The 18,366-nt window shown below is 46.7% G+C and overlaps 3 protein-coding genes across 3 annotated transcripts in view; 1 reads left to right on the plus strand and 2 right to left on the minus strand.

The window, feature by feature from the left end:
• GOLGB1 (golgin B1) overlaps positions 1-9,897 on the plus strand; it is a 77,033-nt gene extending 67,136 nt beyond the window's left edge. Inside the window, exons 33-36 of the mRNA XM_082238676.1 lie at positions 710-835; positions 2,610-2,973; positions 6,800-6,850; positions 8,384-9,897. Of these exons, the coding sequence (XP_082094802.1) occupies positions 710-835; positions 2,610-2,973; positions 6,800-6,850; positions 8,384-8,520 (678 nt within the window). The 3' untranslated portion in view covers positions 8,521-9,897. The remainder of the gene's footprint in view (positions 1-709; positions 836-2,609; positions 2,974-6,799; positions 6,851-8,383) is intronic.
• A 1,153-nt stretch (positions 9,898-11,050) lies between these two features.
• Positions 11,051-14,722, minus strand: LOC309541402 (olfactory receptor 5V1-like). Its single transcript, XM_082239239.1, has 2 exons — positions 14,678-14,722; positions 11,051-12,333 (listed from the first exon to the last, which is right to left on the minus strand). The coding sequence occupies exons 1-2, from the start codon at positions 14,682-14,684 to the stop codon at positions 11,366-11,368; spliced, it is 975 nt and encodes a 324-aa protein (XP_082095365.1). The 5' UTR covers positions 14,685-14,722; the 3' UTR covers positions 11,051-11,365.
• Positions 14,723-16,636: 1,914 nt separating this feature from the next.
• LOC309542450 (olfactory receptor 5T7-like) lies at positions 16,637-17,658 on the minus strand (the record flags this gene model as incomplete). The annotated part of the gene is made up of 2 exons (XM_082241249.1): positions 16,637-17,411; positions 17,456-17,658. The coding sequence occupies 2 exons, from the start codon at positions 17,656-17,658 to the stop codon at positions 16,637-16,639; spliced, it is 978 nt and encodes a 325-aa protein (XP_082097375.1).
• Between the last annotated feature and the right edge of the window lie 708 nt (positions 17,659-18,366).

Below are 18,366 nucleotides of genomic sequence, written 5' to 3' on the forward strand. Positions count from 1 at the left end.
CATTTCCATGCGCTGCTCTGGTTCGCCAGAAGTGGCTTAGTCATGCTGGCCACATGACCCGGAAGCTGTACACCGGCTCCCTCAGCCAATAAAGCGAGATGAGCGCCGCAACCCCATAGTCGGCCACGACTGGACCTAATGGTCAGGGGTCCCTTTACCCTTTACCTTTAAAGGATCTAATGATTCTTTTTTAAGAGCGGGCACACCACTGCCTCCTTCAATTCCCCTGGGAATGTCCCGGTGCCAAGGGACAAATTGATGCTATCCCCTAGGGGGGCCCACACCTCATCTGGACACGCTCTAATCAGCCAGGACGGGCACGGGTCAAGAGGACAGGTGGTGGGCTTTCCAGCTCGGAGGAGTCTGTCCACATCGGCTGGGGATATTCAGTCAAAGTGGTCCAATACTGGACCCGAGGACATTCAAACTATATCCTTGTTCTTCCCGTGTATGGCAATTATTTGTCTGTGTTGTTTCTTCCTGTCCTTGTAAAATATTATGTCTATCTTTTCCCGGTTGTTGCTGTTCTCCATCATGCCTTGGGCGCAGCTGTTATCCCATTTTAAACTCCTACCATTTATATGTTTCCAGCTTTTTGTATCTTACCTGATCTGTATAAGCTGCCTTGAGTCCACTCTCAGGGAAAATGGCAGAATATACAGTGTAATAATAATAATAGTAATAGTTTTATTTAATTTTATCCTTTCAGGAACCCCAGAGAAGTGAGGAGCCAAGGAGCAAGGCTCCAGCCCCCAGACTCTCACCAGGGCCCATGAAAGTGGGCAGAGAGGACATGGGCTTGCCCCCTGTGCCACAGCCACCCCCTGAGCACCAGGTAAGGACTCACTCGTGCCCAAGATGGCGATGCTTTGGGGAACACCAATGGAGAGGTGCCACCCAAGAGGTGTAGAGTGGCCAAGGGGGCTGGACAGTTCCTCTCAGTTTGTGGACTGACCTCCTTGTCAGGCGCTCATCCTACACTCGAGTAGGACCCTGGTAGAGACACATGCCCGACTGGCATGTTCTCTCCCTCCTGGTCGATCGTTTGGGAGCTTCAAAAGCTTTCTTCAGCCCAAACATCACAGTGACCGATGCCAACAGACACCGGCACACTTAGGGATCCGCAGAGTTTGCGCACCTTGCATGACAGAGCTCAGCAACTCAGCATATTGGCTAATCTACTTTATTTACATATAAACACACACGGAGCACTGCAACATGGCTCCCTCTCTCTCTAGCATCAGACAGCAAAGAGAAAAAGGACAAAGGACAATAGTCCCACTTCATGGAACACAGGAACACAAACATCCTGTCTCCATCACTTCCCACTCTGTGGAGTCAAAACATATACAGTCATGTGAAAGACAACAATCCCATGACTGCAATCATGGAGCAGGAATTCTAACACTCCTGTCCCTGGTAAATAAGTAGACTTGGGGGGTCTGGGGTGATGGACTAGGTGGGCTCATAGCCTGACCTAGCAGGACCTTAAATTCCTATATTCTTAAACTTAGGTGAAGGTTATGGAACGGCGGTATTAATTTTACTGCATGCAGCACGCTTAAAGAAAATGTTATGAAAATGTTGTGTAGGCGGTATTTAACACCAGTTAAATTGGCTAAAATGTATAGAACAAAAAACGAATGCTGGAAATGTAAGGAAAAGGAGGGTACATTTTATCATATGTGCTGGACATGTGAAGACGTAAAAGCTTTCTGGGAAATGATATATAATAAGTTAAAGAAAATGTTTAAAAACACTTTTGTTAAAAAACCAGGAGCTTTTTTTCCTTGGGTATAGAGGGTAGAGATATACCGAGACAAGATAAAAAATTGTTCTTATATGCAACAACTGCGGCAAGAATTTTGTTAGCCCAAAGATGAAAACAACAGGAATTACCAACCAAAGAAGAGTGGCAGGTGAATCTGATGGACTTTGCAGAACTGGCAAAACTGACGAGAAGAATCTGGAACCAGCGAGACCAAGCATTTCAAAAAGACTGGAATATATTTATATTATATTTGAAAGACGACTGTAAGCAATTAACATCACTGGCAGGGTTTTCTGAAGATCTGTAAGGTGAAATGGCTGCCTATTCAGGTTGAGTAATTCAATATTTGAGGTAATGGTACAACAAGGATAGGTAACGACGTGAAATGGAAAGATGCAAAGTTGAAATTGTGTAAACCATCAGACGGGAGGGAAGGAAGCTGTTAGTCTCAGCTGTGCCAAAGAGATAAAATAAGAGGGTACGATGTTAGGTAATGTGATTATATGTAAAACCAATAAAAATAATAAAAATACAGTGGTACCTCTGGATGCGAACAGGGATCCGTTCCGGAGCCCTGTTCGCACCCAGGAGCGAACGCAAGCCGCATCCATGCGTCGCAGCTTCTGCGCATGCGCGTGGTGTCCTTTTGACCGCCTGCGCATGCGCGAGTGGCGAAACCCGGAAGTAACACGCTCCGTTACTTTCGGGTTGCTGCAGCACGCAACCCGAAAATACTTATCCCGAAGCTACTTCAACCCGAGGTATGACTGTAAACTTAGGTGAATCCGTTTTGAGCTGGCAGGGCTCTCATTTTCCTCCCCATATTCCCCATGCCCAGGCAGCGCCAGAGGAAGAAGAGGAAGATGAACCCCCTCCAGCTCTTCCTCCACGGAGCCTGCTCTGGGGCGAGGGCGTTGCAGAGCCACCCAAGCCATCTTACGTGCCGCCGCCACCACCACCACCTGCAAACACGGAAAGCCAGGACTACGGCGGTGACTATGAGGAAGTCGGGGGCCCCTTGGACCGCCAGGAGCCTCCCAGCTTGGATGAGGATTACGCTGATGGTGGGGACTATGAGGAGATGCCAGGTGGCCTTGATGGGGACGAAACCATCTACGACAATGCTCTGGACGCCGACCAGGAGGACTACGAAGAGATCCCGGATCAGATTCCCAGCAACAGTGGGGGAGCGCTCTTGGCAGGTGAGAGAAAGGAAGGCATTCATAGCCCTACCTGGGGGTTCCGCCATTGGGGATACTACTACTACTACTACTACTAGCAATAATAATAATAATGCAGTGGCACCTCTACTTGCAAGGGACGCGGGTGGCACTGTGGGTTAAATCACAGAGCCTAGGGCCTGCCTATCAGAAGGTTGGCGGTTCGAATCCCCGCAACGGGGTGATCTCCCGTTGCTCAGTCCCTGCTCCTGCCAACCTAGCAGTTTGAAAGCACGTCCAAGTGCAAGTAGATAAGTAGGTACCACTCCGGCGGGAAGGTAAAGGGCGTTTCTGTGCGCTGGTCTGGCTCTCCAGAAGTGGCTTAGTACTGCTGGCCACATGACCCGGAAGCTGTACACTGGCTCCCTTGGCCAGTAAAGCGAGATGAGCGCCGCAACCCCAGAGTCGTCCACAACTGGACCGAATGGTCAGGGGTCCCTTTACCTTTACCTCTACTTACACACGCACCTCTGGTTATGTATCCTTCGGGATACACACACGGCATTCCTAGAAGTATTTTTCCGGGTTTCTACCATGCCGTGCGCATGCGCAGAACAGTCACTTTCAGTTGGGAAAACCTCAGGATCCGACCGGAGCTCCAGAACGGATCCTGTCTGCAACTGGAGGTACCACTGTAATAAATTATGTATACCCCACCCATCTGGCTGGGTTTCCCCAGCAACTCTAGGCAGCTCCCAACAAAATATTAAAAATACAAAAACCCCCAGACATTAAAAACTTCCCTAAACAGGGCTGCCTTCAGTTGTCTTCTAAAAGTCTGGTAGTTGTTGTTCTCTTTGACATCTGGTGGGAGGGCGTTCCACAGGGCGGGCGCCACCACCGAGAAGGCCCTCTGCCTGGTTCCCTGTAACCTCACTTCTCACAGGGAAGGAACCACCAGAAGGCCCTCGGAGCTGGACCTCCATGTCCGGGCTGAACGATGGGGGGTGGGCAGTGCTTTTTTCTAAAAAAATGTTTAGTGGTCCTGTCATTTCCCTACTCATAAGACTCCTCAATAAGACCAAACTTAGATTCACAAAATATTTAGGGGTATGCGTACCCCTGCACACCCCCAGGGAAAAGCACTGGGTGCGGGACTTCTGCATGCAGAGCAGGTGTTCTGCAACTGAGCTGTGGCTCTTCCCCTGGATATTTGCTTGCTGCCCTTCATCCAAAGATCTCAGGGTGGTTGAACAAGGGAAAAAAGACAGAATAAAGCCTACATCATAGAAAAAAGAGCAAAACTAAACTATAACCTCACCTGTCCCACAAACACATTCAAAAGGCTGCAGAATATCAATCAGTCAAAGGCTGGGTTGAAGAGGAACGTTATTTGCCTAGCATCTAAAGATAGGCAATGAAGGCGCCAGGCGAACTTCTCTGGGGAGAGCATTGCACAGACGGGGAGCCACTGCAGAGAAGGCCCTGTTCTCGTGTTGCCACCCTCCGGACCTCTCAAGGAGGAGGCACAGAAAGGAGGGCCTAGAAGATGGTCTTAGGGAGATGAGCTGGATTTTTGTAGTTGGAGTCAGAGTGCTTCTGTTTAAAGGTTCATGTTTCAACTAAGAGTGAACGATACATACTTTTCACTTGCTCTCTTCTGCTTGTAAAGAGTTTAAGATGCTTTTAAGGTGAAGGAGACAGAAGAGTGATTTGTTAAATAACAGCCTTTTTAGTAAGTTAGTGATGAAGTACAAAGGCCTCCTCTACAGATGGTGGGTTAAGGCATTCAAGTGCACTGTTGTAAAGGGTTTGTTTGCCCAAGGTTTACTCTGTTTGCCTTACACAAAATGAAGATTCTTGTCCCATAAGAAACTGCTAGCGATTAATGCCATGCAGCAAGCCCAGTACTTGGAAAGGCTTCCCTTCGTCATGCTGTTTATTGCCTTGCAAATGGAGAGGCGTGAAAGTGCTTTTCTGATTATGCATTGTCCTTAACAAGGATCTAGCACTTGAAAGTAAAACGGATGTGTGTTGCATTCAAATGGAAATAAAATAGATTGCATATAAAAAGGGGGGGGGGAGAGAAAGAAGATGCTCTCAGGGTCCAGGGAGGTTCATATGGAAAGAGGCAGTCCGTGAGGTATTGCGGTCCTGAGCTGTTTAAGGCTTCATAGGTCAAAAGCAGCTAATTGGCAGCCAGTGCAGCTGAAATTCAGGAGAGCAAACCAGTGACTTTTTTTTTCACAGTGATAAGTAACTTCCTTGGGTCGGTTTCAGGTTTCTCTCCATTTCTCATTTTTCCACTGCAAAATTCAGGTCTATACATTTCCACATCAGTTTGGGAAATTTTATTTATTTATTTATTTATTTTTTAAAAATGCCATATTGAGAATCCATCAAACTGCCTTGCCTTGATGAGCAACGTGGCCACTGAATTCTGTACCAGCTGAAGTTTCCAAACTGTCTCCAGAGGCAAGTCTAATAATAATAATAATAATAATAATAATAATAATAATAATATTTTTTTATTTATATCCCATCCTCCCCAGCCACAGCCAGGCTCAGAGCAGCTAACAACAGTAAAATAATACAGCATTTTAAAATCAATTCATTATAAAATCAGTTCAAATCAAATTAGTGGCAACCATTGGGCTAGAGTTCTGTGAGGAGTGCCAAAGGAGGGAGTCAGGCTGTGCCTTGGCCAAAGGCCTGGTGGAACAGCTCTGTCTTGCAAGCCCTTTGAAAGATGTCAAGTCCCGCAAGGCCCTAGTCTCTTGTTCCACCAGATCGGGGCCACGGCCGAAAAAGCCCTGGCTCTGGTTGAGGCCAGCCTAACCTCCCTGTGGCCCGGGACTTCCAAGATGTTTTTGTTTGAAGATTGTTAGGTCTTCCGTGGGACATACCAGGAGAGGCAGTCCCGTAAGTACGAGGGTCCTAGGCTGTATAGGGCTTTAAAGGTTAAAACCAGCACCTTGAACCTGATCCTGTACTCCACCGGGAGCCAGTGCAGCTGGTATAGTACCAGGTGAATGTGATCCCACGGCAAGGACACCGTAAGGAGTCTCGCACAGCATTCTGCACTCACTGGAGTTTCTGGGTCAGTCTCAAGGGCAGCCCCACGACCAGTACAACCAGTCTGGAGGTGACCGTCGCGTGGATCACAGTGGCTAGGTCAGGGCGAGAGAGGTAAGGAGCCAACGGCTTAGCTTGGCGGAGATGAAAACTACATGGAATTGGCCTACATGGAATTGGCAGAAATGACTGGCAGAATCCGAGACCAGGGAGAAGAGATGGTGAAAGAAGACTGGAAGAGATTTAAAGACTATTTACAGAAATATTGTAAAATTAATGAATGCTAGAAGGATGTTGGATAGAAACTAAGGGGTTTCCAGCTGTAATGCTTTAGGAGATACGAAAAAAAAAAGGTTTACAAATGGGTAAAAGCTTAATGGTAAGGATTTGCTGAACTAACAAATTGAAGTGGAATACAAAGAAGGGAGGTATGAGGAGGTCTGGGGAAATAAGTGTAAGGAAGATATGTTATGGAAAATTATTTGTTTTTTAACTGTTTTTATGTTGTATTTTGTATTTTGTTTCTTTTTATTTTTTCATTTTCATTGTTATATTTTAAAAACTTTAATAAATATCTTTTTAAAAAATGAAAAAATGCTGCCTCATTATAGCTGCAATCTGTGCCTCCATGTAATATACATTGCCATAATCTAACCTAGAGAGGATAGCAGTGCAGCTGAGGTGGGGGGGGGCAAATGGAGGGCTGCCTTTGAATGCACCTGGCCAGGTAAGTGCCTGGGGTGTCCTTCCACGCTTGCTGCAAGTTAGCTTACCCCACCTTCTTCCCTTGCAGGAGCGAGCCAGGCAGGGCTGTGTGCTAGAGCCCTCTACGATTACCAGGGAGGTGAGTCAAATGTTTTGCATCCGTTTGGGGCTTGGGATGTAAGGGTGGTGGGGATGGAGTTCTGGATAGATCACCACAGCAGACACCACAGAATCACAGAATGGTAGAGTTGCAGGGGACTCCAGGGGCGTATCTAGTCCAACCCCCCCTTAATACAATATTGTCATGGAGAGGTTGTTGAGAAGAGGAGATAAATGGCTATATTATATTTGGGGGAGTGTTCCCTGGGGTTCGGAAAGGCAGGGGCAGGAGGAGTGGTGTTTTTTTTTTTTATTTCATAAAATGTACACCCTACTTGATTGTCAGAAAACCTCAGAGCGGTTTGCAAAAAAGGATACTAAACTTGTCAGTTGTCAGCAATAATTCCAGACATTCGAGATAAGCATAGACTAAAAACAGGTGAAAACTCAGACCAACTTTCTAAGCAAAGGGGTAGGCTTGTCTAAACAGTTTTTAGCAGGCATACAGTGAAGGCACCTGCCTGAGATCAATAGGCGGGGAGTTCCAAAGATATATAAATGGGTGTCATGCGATACCAGTAGCAGTGCCAGTTCTGCCAATCTACACAAGTGGGCACATGTGGGGCAAGGCGATCTCGCAGGTAAACTGGTCCCAAGTTGTTAAGGGCTTTATATATTAATAGTAACACCTTGAACCTGTCCTGATAGCAAATCAGCAACTCTGAGCGCAGGTGTTATATGCTGACAAGGCCTTGCACCCATCAGCATTCGTGCTGCAGCATCCTGGATCAAGCGCAAAGGAAGCCCCGTGTGGAGTGCATTGCAGTAATCCAGCCTTGAAGTAAGCAAGGCACAAACTGCTGCAGCCAGACTTTCCTGATGCAGGAATGGTTGCAGCTGTCAAGTGATGCATCACAGGCGTATATTATGGGTTGGCACGTGCAGGTCCCCAAAAAGAGCAAGATTGGTGCACGTCCAGGAGCAAAACTACATGGGTTCAGGGTGGGCTTTGTACTTGGAAAGACGTGGGGGGGGGGGTGCCAGACTGATACAACGGAGAGACAATTGTTACAACCAAGACCCCCTTTTTGTCTTCTTTTTCTTTGGCGATCCCTCGTAGCCGAGTAAGATTGTCTTCCATAAACACGGTTTTAACAATGAGTCCATAAGTGACTGTGGAGGCCAATTCTGGATCCACGCGTCCTTCCACAGTGGGGACATTGGTTTCCAGGCAGGAGCTGATCCTGTTCTCCAACTGGAGCGCTCGCAGGACATGTTTCCCAATTGTTGGTGTGTATACAACATTTTTTAGATTTGCCTTGAGAGAGTCTTTAAACCTCTTTTGTTGACCACCAGCATTACGTTTTCCATTTTTAAGTTCAGAATAGAGTACTTGCTTTGGAAGACGATCATCAGGCATCCGCCCAACACGACCAGTCCAATGAAGTTGATGTTGAGGAATCATTGCTTTGACACTTCTGTAACCCTCCTGTGGTACCCACACCGCTACACGGGAGAGGAGGGAATCCCAGCTGACTGTCTCACCCTCTTTTTCCTTCCCCCTTTTTGTCAGATGGGGACGATGAGATTTCCTTCGACCCTGGAGACACCATCACGGACATCGAGCAAGTCGACGAGGGCTGGTGGCGCGGATCCTGCCAAGGCAGGCATGGTCTGTTCCCAGCCAACTACGTGGAGCTGCTGCCTTGAAGCTCTCTGTTGTAATGCGGAAACGCCGCGTGTCCCAGCCCCGCTGTGCCCCCACCCCAGCGTCCTTCTGTTTCACACCAGTAGGCTCCAATCCAGCCCTAGAGTAGAGAAGAGCTTGGCTTTCTCCTTGCAATAATCTCCCAATTCATTGAAATATATATGTGCTTTTCCTTCCAAGTGCAGTTTCCGAATTTGCTCAGGCTGCCTCCGGGCTTGATGCTTCCTTCCTGTTCTCTCTTTCTGAAGGAACCGCAGCTGCCTAATTCAGCTCTCCACCAAATCATAGGAGTGTAGAGTTGGAAGGGACCCTGAGGGTCATCTAGTCCAACCCCCTGCAGTGCAGGAATCACGGCTAAATAACCTCTGCTTGGAAACCTCCAGCAAAGGAAACCCCACCGCTAGATCGCTCGAAGCAGTACAGTGATGCACAAATGAAAAAACGCAGCTGGAGGTTTGAAAAATCTGGGAAGGAGCCAGCGAAGTTCAAGGGCTGGAGAGGGTGTGTGCAAAACACAAGATCAACTGCCTTGCTCTGGGCAACCTCAGGTGCTGCATCACCAGATATTGCGTTATTAAAAAATTGTCCAGTAGCACCTCAGAGACCAACTAAGGTTGTTCTGGGTATAAGCTTTTGTGTGCATGCAAACTTCTTCAGATACAATTGTCATGGAGAGGTTGTTGAGAAGAGGAGGTAAGTGGCCATATTTTATTTGGGGGAGGGTTCCCTGGGGTTCAGAAAGGCAAGGGCAGGAGGAGTGGGGTCTTTTTTACCCCACTTGATTGTCAGAAAACCTCAGAGCGGTTTGCAAAAAAGGATACTAAACTTAACAGTTGGCAGCAACAATTCCAGACATTCGAGATAACCATAGACTAAAAACAGGTGAAAACTCACACCAACTTTCTAAGCAAAGGGGTAGGCTTGTCTAAACAGTTTTTAGCAGGCATACAGTGCAGGCACCTGCCTGAGATCAATAGGCGGGGAGTTCCAAAGATATATAAATGGGTATCATGCAATACCAGTAGCAGTGCCAGTTCTGCCAATCTAACCTTCAGGTATCTGAAGAAGTCTGTATGTACACGAAAGCTTATACCCAGAACAAACTTAGTTGGTCTCTAAGGTGCTACTGGACAATTTTTTATTATTATTATTTCGACTGCATCAGACCAACACGGCTACCTACCTGCATCCAGATATTGTGTGCGTGCGATCGCACAGACACACACACTTTGCAACATAGGTGGAGGGGAAGCCCTGCTTATATTTTTGTGTTGCTCATCTTGCAGTGCTCTACCAGGGGAAAAACATGCACCACACATCATACACATTGTGCATAAAGGGATAAAAAAGAAGAATAAAGTCATTTATATTAACTCAAATCTCTTGCATGTGGTGGATAGAATATATCAGCCTTCTGCTGCTCTGCAGTCATTTTGGACTACAGTTCCATCAGCCCCATGCGGCTGTGATAGTTGGGGCTAATGGGAGTTGTAGTTCAGAGCATCTGGAGGGCGTCAGGTTGGGGAAGGCAGTGCTCTGAGTTGGCGCCTCTCCATTTTGATGGGCACAGGTTTCAGAATTTGCCACAAAGCAGAATTAACTGCGTGCTTTCAAAAGAGTCCTCAGGGTTCCTAAGAATACTCACCCACATTGATCCCTCAGCTATTAAAAATGAAGAGTCGCTTGTGAAGCTTCACACTCATTTCCGAAGGTCTCAAGATCCCTACATGGCTGTGGGCAGATGCACATTTTGCTTTTGGGTGGCCCTAAAACCTCCTTTAATTCTAGGACCTTGTTCACATGCAACAGGTTTCCAGGAAGACCTGTCAGCCTGTAGGAAGACGACTTTTCTGATTCCATTAAACACACACACACACACACACACACACACACACACACTGTCCACCATATCTCCCCCTGGAGTCTCAGGGCCAGAAACGAGACCTGGGGCAACCCAGTCAGATGGGCAGGGAATAAATAATAATGATCATCCTCGCCACCTCATCATAAAAGCCAAGCCAAAGAACCAATTCAAAGATCACAGACACACCATACATTTAAAGTGCATGGTTTGCCTCAAGGAATCCTGTAGTTTGTTAAGCGTGCTGGGATGTGTGTGTTCTGATATGTACAGTAAAAAAAACAACCAATGGGTTGAGAAAGTTGTATTTCATGGGCTGTGGCTGAATGAGAGATGGCTAAGTGCCAGGGTGGTAGAGAGCAGTTGGGTAGAGACTAAACAACAAAGATGGCGTGCATTTGGCTATATAATGTATGGAAATGCTCTTGCAGACTCTTTGAAATAATTTTCATTTGATTTTACAAGTGTAGAGTTATAACAATACCAAATACATATCCATATTTAGAGATTTCTATGAATCTCCAGACTTCCCACCCTCTTCTCCATGGGTCCTATTGTCAACATTTTCAACTGCATATTATTTCATCATCCTTATTTTATACCTCTCAATATCGTCCATAATATTAGTTGCATTACAAGTGTTATTAGAATCCTGCTAATGTTTTCATTCTATCTTGAAGTTTTTATCTTCTTGGTTCTTGAGCCTTCCGCCCAGTTTTGCCATTTTGGAGTACGCCAACAGCTTGGTTTGCCATTCTACTCTGGTAGGGACTATAACTTCTTTCCATCTCTGGGCTAATAGCATCCGTGCAGCAGTCGTTGCATACATGAAAAGTCTTTTCTGCTCCTTTGGGATTTTGGTACAGACTCTGTGGACTCTGTCCAGTGATGCACTGCTAAGTCAGTTCACTTGTGGTGTGAGCCTCCGTACTTGAACTCGCAAAGGGGAATTTCCCCAGGGGTGCTAGGCCCAAGAGGAATCCCTGTTAGTGAGGGGAATTATATCCCTTCTTCTGACCCCCCAAAACCTTCCTCAGGGCTTCCTTCACCTCCTTGTTGCGGAGGCTGTAGATGAGGGGGTTCAGCATAGGGGTGATGATGCAGTAGAGTGTGGAGACCAGGGTGTTCATTTCCAAGGAGTAGCCTGCGCTTGGGCGGTTGTAGTTGACGTTGGCCATCCCAAAATAGATGATGACCACAACTATGTGGGCTGCGCAAGTGGAGAAGGCCTTGTGCCTGCCGGTGTTGGAGCGGATCCGAAGGATGGCTGACAGAATGAAGATATAGGAGATGACCACCAGAAGGAAAGGGCTGATCCCCACAAAAATGCTTGCTGCATGAAGGGCCATCTCATTGATATAGGTGTCGCTGCAGGTGATTTTCAGCAGTGGTGGGACATCGCAGAAGATGTGGTGGATCTGGTTGGCCCCACAAAAGGTCAAGTTGGTAGCCAATGCAGTGTGAATGGCAGAGTTCAGGAAGCCCCAGATCCAAGAAGTGGTAGCCAGAGGGACACACACTCTTCTGCTCATCAGTTGAGCATAGCGCAAGGGTTGACAAATGGCGGCATAGCGGTCGTAGGCCATGATGGCCAGCAGGGCGCCCTCGGACCCCGCAAAGGTCATCAGGAAGAACATCTGGGCCATGCACTGGTTGTAGGAAATGGTGTGTCTCTGGAGCAAGAAGTTTACCAGGATCTTGGGGACAGTGACAGACGAGTAGCAGATGTCCAAGCAGGATAAATGGCTGAGGAAAAAGTACATGGGGCTGTGGAGGCGCAAATCCAGCTGGATCAGAGTGAAAATCATGGAGTTTCCCACCAGGGTGATGAGGTAAGTGGTCAGAAAGAGCAGGAAGAAGAAGGACTGACCTTTGTGGACCCCAGAGAAACCCAGGAAGATGAATTCGGCCACAAGTAGCGTCTGATTGCTGCTTCTCTCCATCAGGGTCAGCTCTGAGAGGAGAACCAAGAAGGAAGTGAGATGAATGGGGGGAAACCAGGATTCATGAATACATGCAGGTGGAATCTTTCCTTCTTTGTGGAGCAGCCAAGACCAAGAGCCCCAGCCCAGCTCTTAGGTTCTGGGCTTCCCAGTCAGAAAGGGTAGCTTCCAAGATGGTTGGGCAACTCTGCTCCCCACTCCCACTCTGCATTTTAGATTCTATCAACTAACCTTGGCAGTAAGAGCAACTGGTGGTCCGGGTAACCTTGGAGGAGGTTTGGACCTTGGGCAGGGGGCGAGGGATAACAGTTCTCTTAAGCCATTGGTTTACCATTTTTGCCATAAGCCCTCTGGGCAATGATGACCTCCCTCTGTACAGCATTGTGTGGGCACCAAATCCCTTTTGCTGTTTGAACCTCCTGGCTGAGGCAGTGCAGGGCTCAGGTGTCCTGTGTTTACATACAAAAGTTCTCCCTTTCTGCTGCCATTGTTGGATCTGTGAGCATTCCTGTAGCAATCATTGAGCAGTCTGATAGGCTATGATTCTCAGAATTAAAGTACTTAGCAAGAGCTTGTTCCGCTTTTTTTTTTGTAGTAGTAGAAATTGGGAGTTTCAAAAGATTCACTCCAGAAACACCTCCATATAGAACAAAATCACTTGGTATACAAGAATGACTCCACAACTGTCATCGATCTTCTGAATGTACACACTGGGCACAGAAAAACACCACATGGCCTGAATCTAGATCAGTGGTTCCCAAAGTATTTTGGGGCTAGTACCCCCTTGGTTCCATAAACTCGTCCGTAGTTTATCCTACCCTATCGAAAGCATTATTCAGAATGGGACTTTGCACAATTTGCTAAAGAAGAGAATAATGCAATAAGATTTGAAACAGTGACAACTACTTGCATGTTTATTCAAAATCCACTTAAAACTATTTAGTTTAATAAATTTAATTGACAAACTAGAACCAGTGATACCAGTTTTCCATAGTCCAAGGATGAGATGTCGTCAAGAGTAAGGATGTGAGATGCCAACAACAAGGAGTTGTGTAAGCACCAGGAGTTGTCATGTATCAGATGAGCAAACAAGGTATATAAATATCAAAGCCCTCCAGCCTCAGGTGCGTGCCGGACATATGACAGCGCTGTCGTCTGCCACCCGTGACTCTTACTGGATCTGATCAATCCAGTTGAAGAGTGGTGTGTGTGTGGTTGTGTGTGTGGTTGAGTGCATGTTCCCTGTCTTGTTATGTTTATTAATCAATAAAGCAATGCTGTAGAAAATCCAATATTGGTTGCCTGAGATTTACTTGTGCTTCCCTAGAGTGCACTATTGGTCTCATTTATGCTAAACATCAAAACATTAAAAGGACCTATTGGTCACAACACAACAGCACAGCACAGCAGATGACATCTCTGCTGCCCACTTGCCTCTTAGTGCCCCCTTTGGGAACCACTGACCAAAATTGGAGGATGACGAAGAGAACCCTCTCACACCCCCTTCCTTGCCGAAGTGCAACACAACAGCCCTGCAGTGCTGTCAGTGGACCAGACTCTTCAGTAGCTGCTGTTGCCACCGCCCCACTTACTCTGGCAGTACTTTTTCATGGTGGGGGAGTGGGGGTGTCTGTTTTAAATCTACAGCCAATGAATAAGGCCAATGCATAAAACCACTCTGGACTAGGGATGGGCGCTGCATGAGTCTCAGATTGCACTGAAAGGCAAACCTCCCGAGAAATAGGCATACTGCAAAATTCACTCTTCTCTGAATTTTGCAACCCAGTTCTCCAGTCAAGAAATGTATGTACTGGGTCTGAATGTGCATGCAAATACATACCTTGGTTCAGATAGCAAACCAACAGGCATTATGTTAGAGGAAATGGCTTTGCACAAATGTGTATCTTGGGCAAAATCGCTATCAAATTTGTATATTAGGAGAATATTGCACTAAAATGCTGGTGGATTCTCAAGATGGCATTTTTTTTAAAAAAAATGTATATAAAAAAATAAAAATTCCCAAACTGATGTGGAAATGTGTAGACCTGAATTTTGCAGTGGAAAAATGAGAAATGGAGAGAAACCTGAAACTGACCCAGTGCTTAACACTGGGGGGGGGGGGTGTCACCAGTTTGCTCTCCTGAATGTCAGCTGTACACCAGGCATCTTAGCTTATTTCTTCATTTTTCAAGTTGTTTTAAACATCAGGAACAGTATTACACAGCAGCAGATAAGAAGTTTGCCTGGATTTAAACAAACTGGTGCAGACAGGTGAGTGATTCCTCCCCAATCTACCCTCGTGGCAAATAAAGAATTTAGTTACTTTGTGGGTCCCTTAATTTCTCTGCTCCTCACCTGGCATCTTCCTGCCGAATGAATTTGGATGACGGCTATGACAGCTGCTGCTCTGGGACAGGTGAGGATTCTGACGCTCCTTCCAGGTGAGCTGGTGAGGAGAGCAAGGCAGGAGGTAGCAGGTCAGAGAAGGTGAGGGGAATGAAGAGGATGGGTGGGTTGCAGGATCCCTACCTTTCCTCCTGTCAGAACGAGAGACACACCTGGCTGTCACTCATTTTCTGCCCAAAGGAAGGTCTCCATTTCCTGCTGACCCAACGCACCGTCCTTCATGCATCCCCACATACCTTAAAACTGACCCAGTGTCCTGCCTGTATCCTGTGGGCCCCAGTCTGGAAGGTAATATGGGTTTTATTGTTTGAGGAGCCCCTAGAGAACATATATTTGCATCACAAGGAATGAAAATCAAGGAGTCCGGGGGGGGGATCATCTCCCCTCTTGCCCTGGGCTTTCTTTTTCCTGGCAGAAAACACTGGCATCAAGGGTATAGGGTGGAGCCCGAGGGAGTTGCAAACAGCCGTGTTCAAACGAGGCCCTTAGGGACAATTCAGTTTGCAATTAAGGTGATCCTTTCTAATTCACACTTTTTGGAACACAGGCTTTGAAATTTGCACTTGTCCAGATTTTGCAATAATAATAATAATAATAATAATAATAATAATAATAATAATAATAATATTCCACCTACCTAACTGGGTTGCCCCAGCCAATTTGGGCAGCTCCCAACAAAATATGAAAAACACAGTAAATGCAGTCAGTTAATGTGTATAAAAATGCATGAAGTAGGAGAAAAGGTGTAGACAGAAAACGTAGACAGCATCTTAAAAAGCAGAGACATCACCTTGCTGACAAAGGTCTGTATAGTTCAAGCTCCGGTTTTCCCAGTAGTGATGTATAGAAGTGAGAGCTGGACCATAAAGAAGGCTGATCGCCGAAGAATTGATGCTTTTGAATTCTGGTGCTGGAGGAGACTCTTGAAAGTCCCATGGACTGCAAGAAGATCAAACCTCTCCATTCTGAAGGAAATCAGCCCTGAGTGCTCACTGGAAGGACAGATCCTGAAGCTGAGGCTCCAATACTTTGGCCACCTCATGAGAAGAGAAGACTCCCTGGAAAAGACCCTGATGTTGGGAAAGATGGAGGGCACAAGGAGAAGGGGACGGCAGAGGACGAGATGGTGGGACAGTGTTCTCGAAGCTACCAGCATGAGTCTGACCAAATTGCAGGAGGCAGTGGAAGACATGAGGCATATTACTACTACTACTACTACTACTACTACTACTATTATTATTGCGGCAAAATCTGGACAAAATCTGGCGTGCTCCGGTCCACGGGGTCACAAAGAGTCGGACACGACTAAACAGGAGAAAAGGTGTATTTATTGTTGTTGTTGTTGCTGCTGCTGAATTTATATACTGCCATATACCTGAAGGTCTGAGGACAGTTCACAGAATATTTTAGGCGGAATCGTGTTGGGAAACGGCGTATATGAAACAAAATAACATTCAAAAATGACTTTACACTAAGATACTAGTGATTTTTCAAGAAGATTGAAAAACAACAACTACACAAACTAACGTGGAAACAAGAAGATCTGAAGTTAATAGCGAAAAATGGAAATATTTCCCATATTGTTCTCAATGGGCTAAACAGAAACAGGAGGACACAACAAGAACGACCGTTAAAGGATTTGGGGACAGTGTGAGGTTCAAGACAAATCCCCTTGTGACAGTGTGCCATGTTGAATTTGGCAGCTAAGCAGCTCTTCAGACTGGGAGACAAGGCAGTTGCTGAACTGGGTGTTGGACACAAGACCCAGTGCAGAATCATGACCTAATTCTTTGGAATAATGTATTGCTGAATAATGTATTGCTGAATTAAGTCTAACCAATGGGAATATGGTGTTAGCCACTGTACTTCGACCCCCAAGGGAAATTTCTCCAAAGGCAGGAGACTCTGTTAGTGAGGAAGATCAGAGCCCTTCTTCAAGCCCCCCAGAACCTTCCTCAGGGCTTCCTTCACCTCCTTGTTGCGGAGGCTGTAGATGACAGGATTCAATATGAGGATGATGATACAATAGAGAGTGGAGATCAGGGTGTCCACTTCCAAGGAGTAGCCTGCGCTCTGGCGGTTGTAGTTCACATTGGCCATCCCAAAATAGATGATGACCACAACTAGGTGGGCAGCACAAGTGGAGAAGGCTTTTCGCCTGCCGGTGTTGGAGCGGATCCGAAGGATGGCCGACAGAATGACGATATAGGAGATGACCACCAGGAGGAAAGTCCCCAGGCTGACAAACACACTTGCTACATGAAGGGCCATCTCGTTGACGTAGGTGTCACTGCAGGCGATTTGCAGAAGAGGAGGGACATCGCAGAAGATGTGGTGGATCTGGTTGGCCCCACAGAAGGTCAGGTTGGTGGAGAGCGCGGTGTGAATGGTGGAGGCCAGGAGGCCCCAGGTCCAAGAAGTGGTAGCCAGAGGGACACAAACTCTTCTGCTCATCAGTTGAGCATAGCGCAAGGGTTGACAAATGGCGGCATAGCGGTCATAGGCCATGACAGCCAGCAGGGCGCACTCGGTTGCAGAAAATATCATCAGGAAGAACATCTGGGCCATGCACTGGTTGTAGGAAATGGTGTGTCTCTGGTGCCAGAAGTTCACCAGGATCTTGGGGATGGTGACAGATGAGTAGCAGATATCTATGAAAGCTAAATGGCTGAGGAAAAAGTACATAGAATCATAGAATCATAGAATCATAGAGTTGGAAGAGACCACAAGGGCCATCGAGTCCAACCCCCTGCCAAGCTGTGGAGGTGTGAATCCAGCTGGATCAGAATGAAGATCACCCCATTTCCCACCAGGGTGAAGAGGTAGATGGCCAGGAAGAGCAGGAAGAGGAAGGACTGACCCTTGTGGATCACAGAGAAACCCAAGAAGATGAATTCAGTCACCACCAGCGTCCAATTGCTGCCTTCCATGGACTGCATCAAGGTCAACTCTGAGAAGAGAACCAGGAAGCGAGAGAGAGTTGGCAAAAGCTGTATTGGTTATGTGGAATATTTCCTTATTTATTGAACAATCAAGACAAAAAGCCCCACACCAGTTATTAGGGCAGGGCTTCCCAATCAGAAGGTGCAGCTGCCCAAATGGTTAGGTTGCTCTGCACACACACGCAGAGAGAGCTCTCCCTTTTTGATGCTAACTACTATCCTTTGCAGTAGGAGCAAACGTTGATCCAGACATCACTGGAGGAGATTTGGTCTTAGGGGGCAGAAGTAATGCTGTACTGGGGAAACACTGAATGGAATATCCTGAACCGACCCCTTAAGCTATTCTTGTTGTAAGACAGTGGTGGCCAAACTTGGCCCTCCAGCTGTTTTGGGACTACAATTCCCATCATCCCTGACCACTGGTCCTGTTAGCTAGGGATGATGGGAGTTGTAGTCCCAAAACTGCTGGAAGGCCAAGTTTGGCCACCACTGTTGTAAGACCTCTGAGCAGTTGTGACCACACTCTGTAGAACTCTAGGGGGGCACCAAATACCTATTTGCTGATTTGAACAAAGAATTTGCATATCTCTCTCTCTCTCTCTCTCTCTCTCTCTCACACACACACACACACACACACACACTGTATCTTTGCAGCGTTCATGCATCCAGCATGTGCATTTTGCTTCCAGAGTTGGA

This window comes from Podarcis vaucheri, assembly GCF_965113315.1.
Source record: "Podarcis vaucheri genome assembly, chromosome: 10".
NCBI classification, from domain to species: domain Eukaryota; kingdom Metazoa; phylum Chordata; class Lepidosauria; order Squamata; family Lacertidae; genus Podarcis; species Podarcis vaucheri.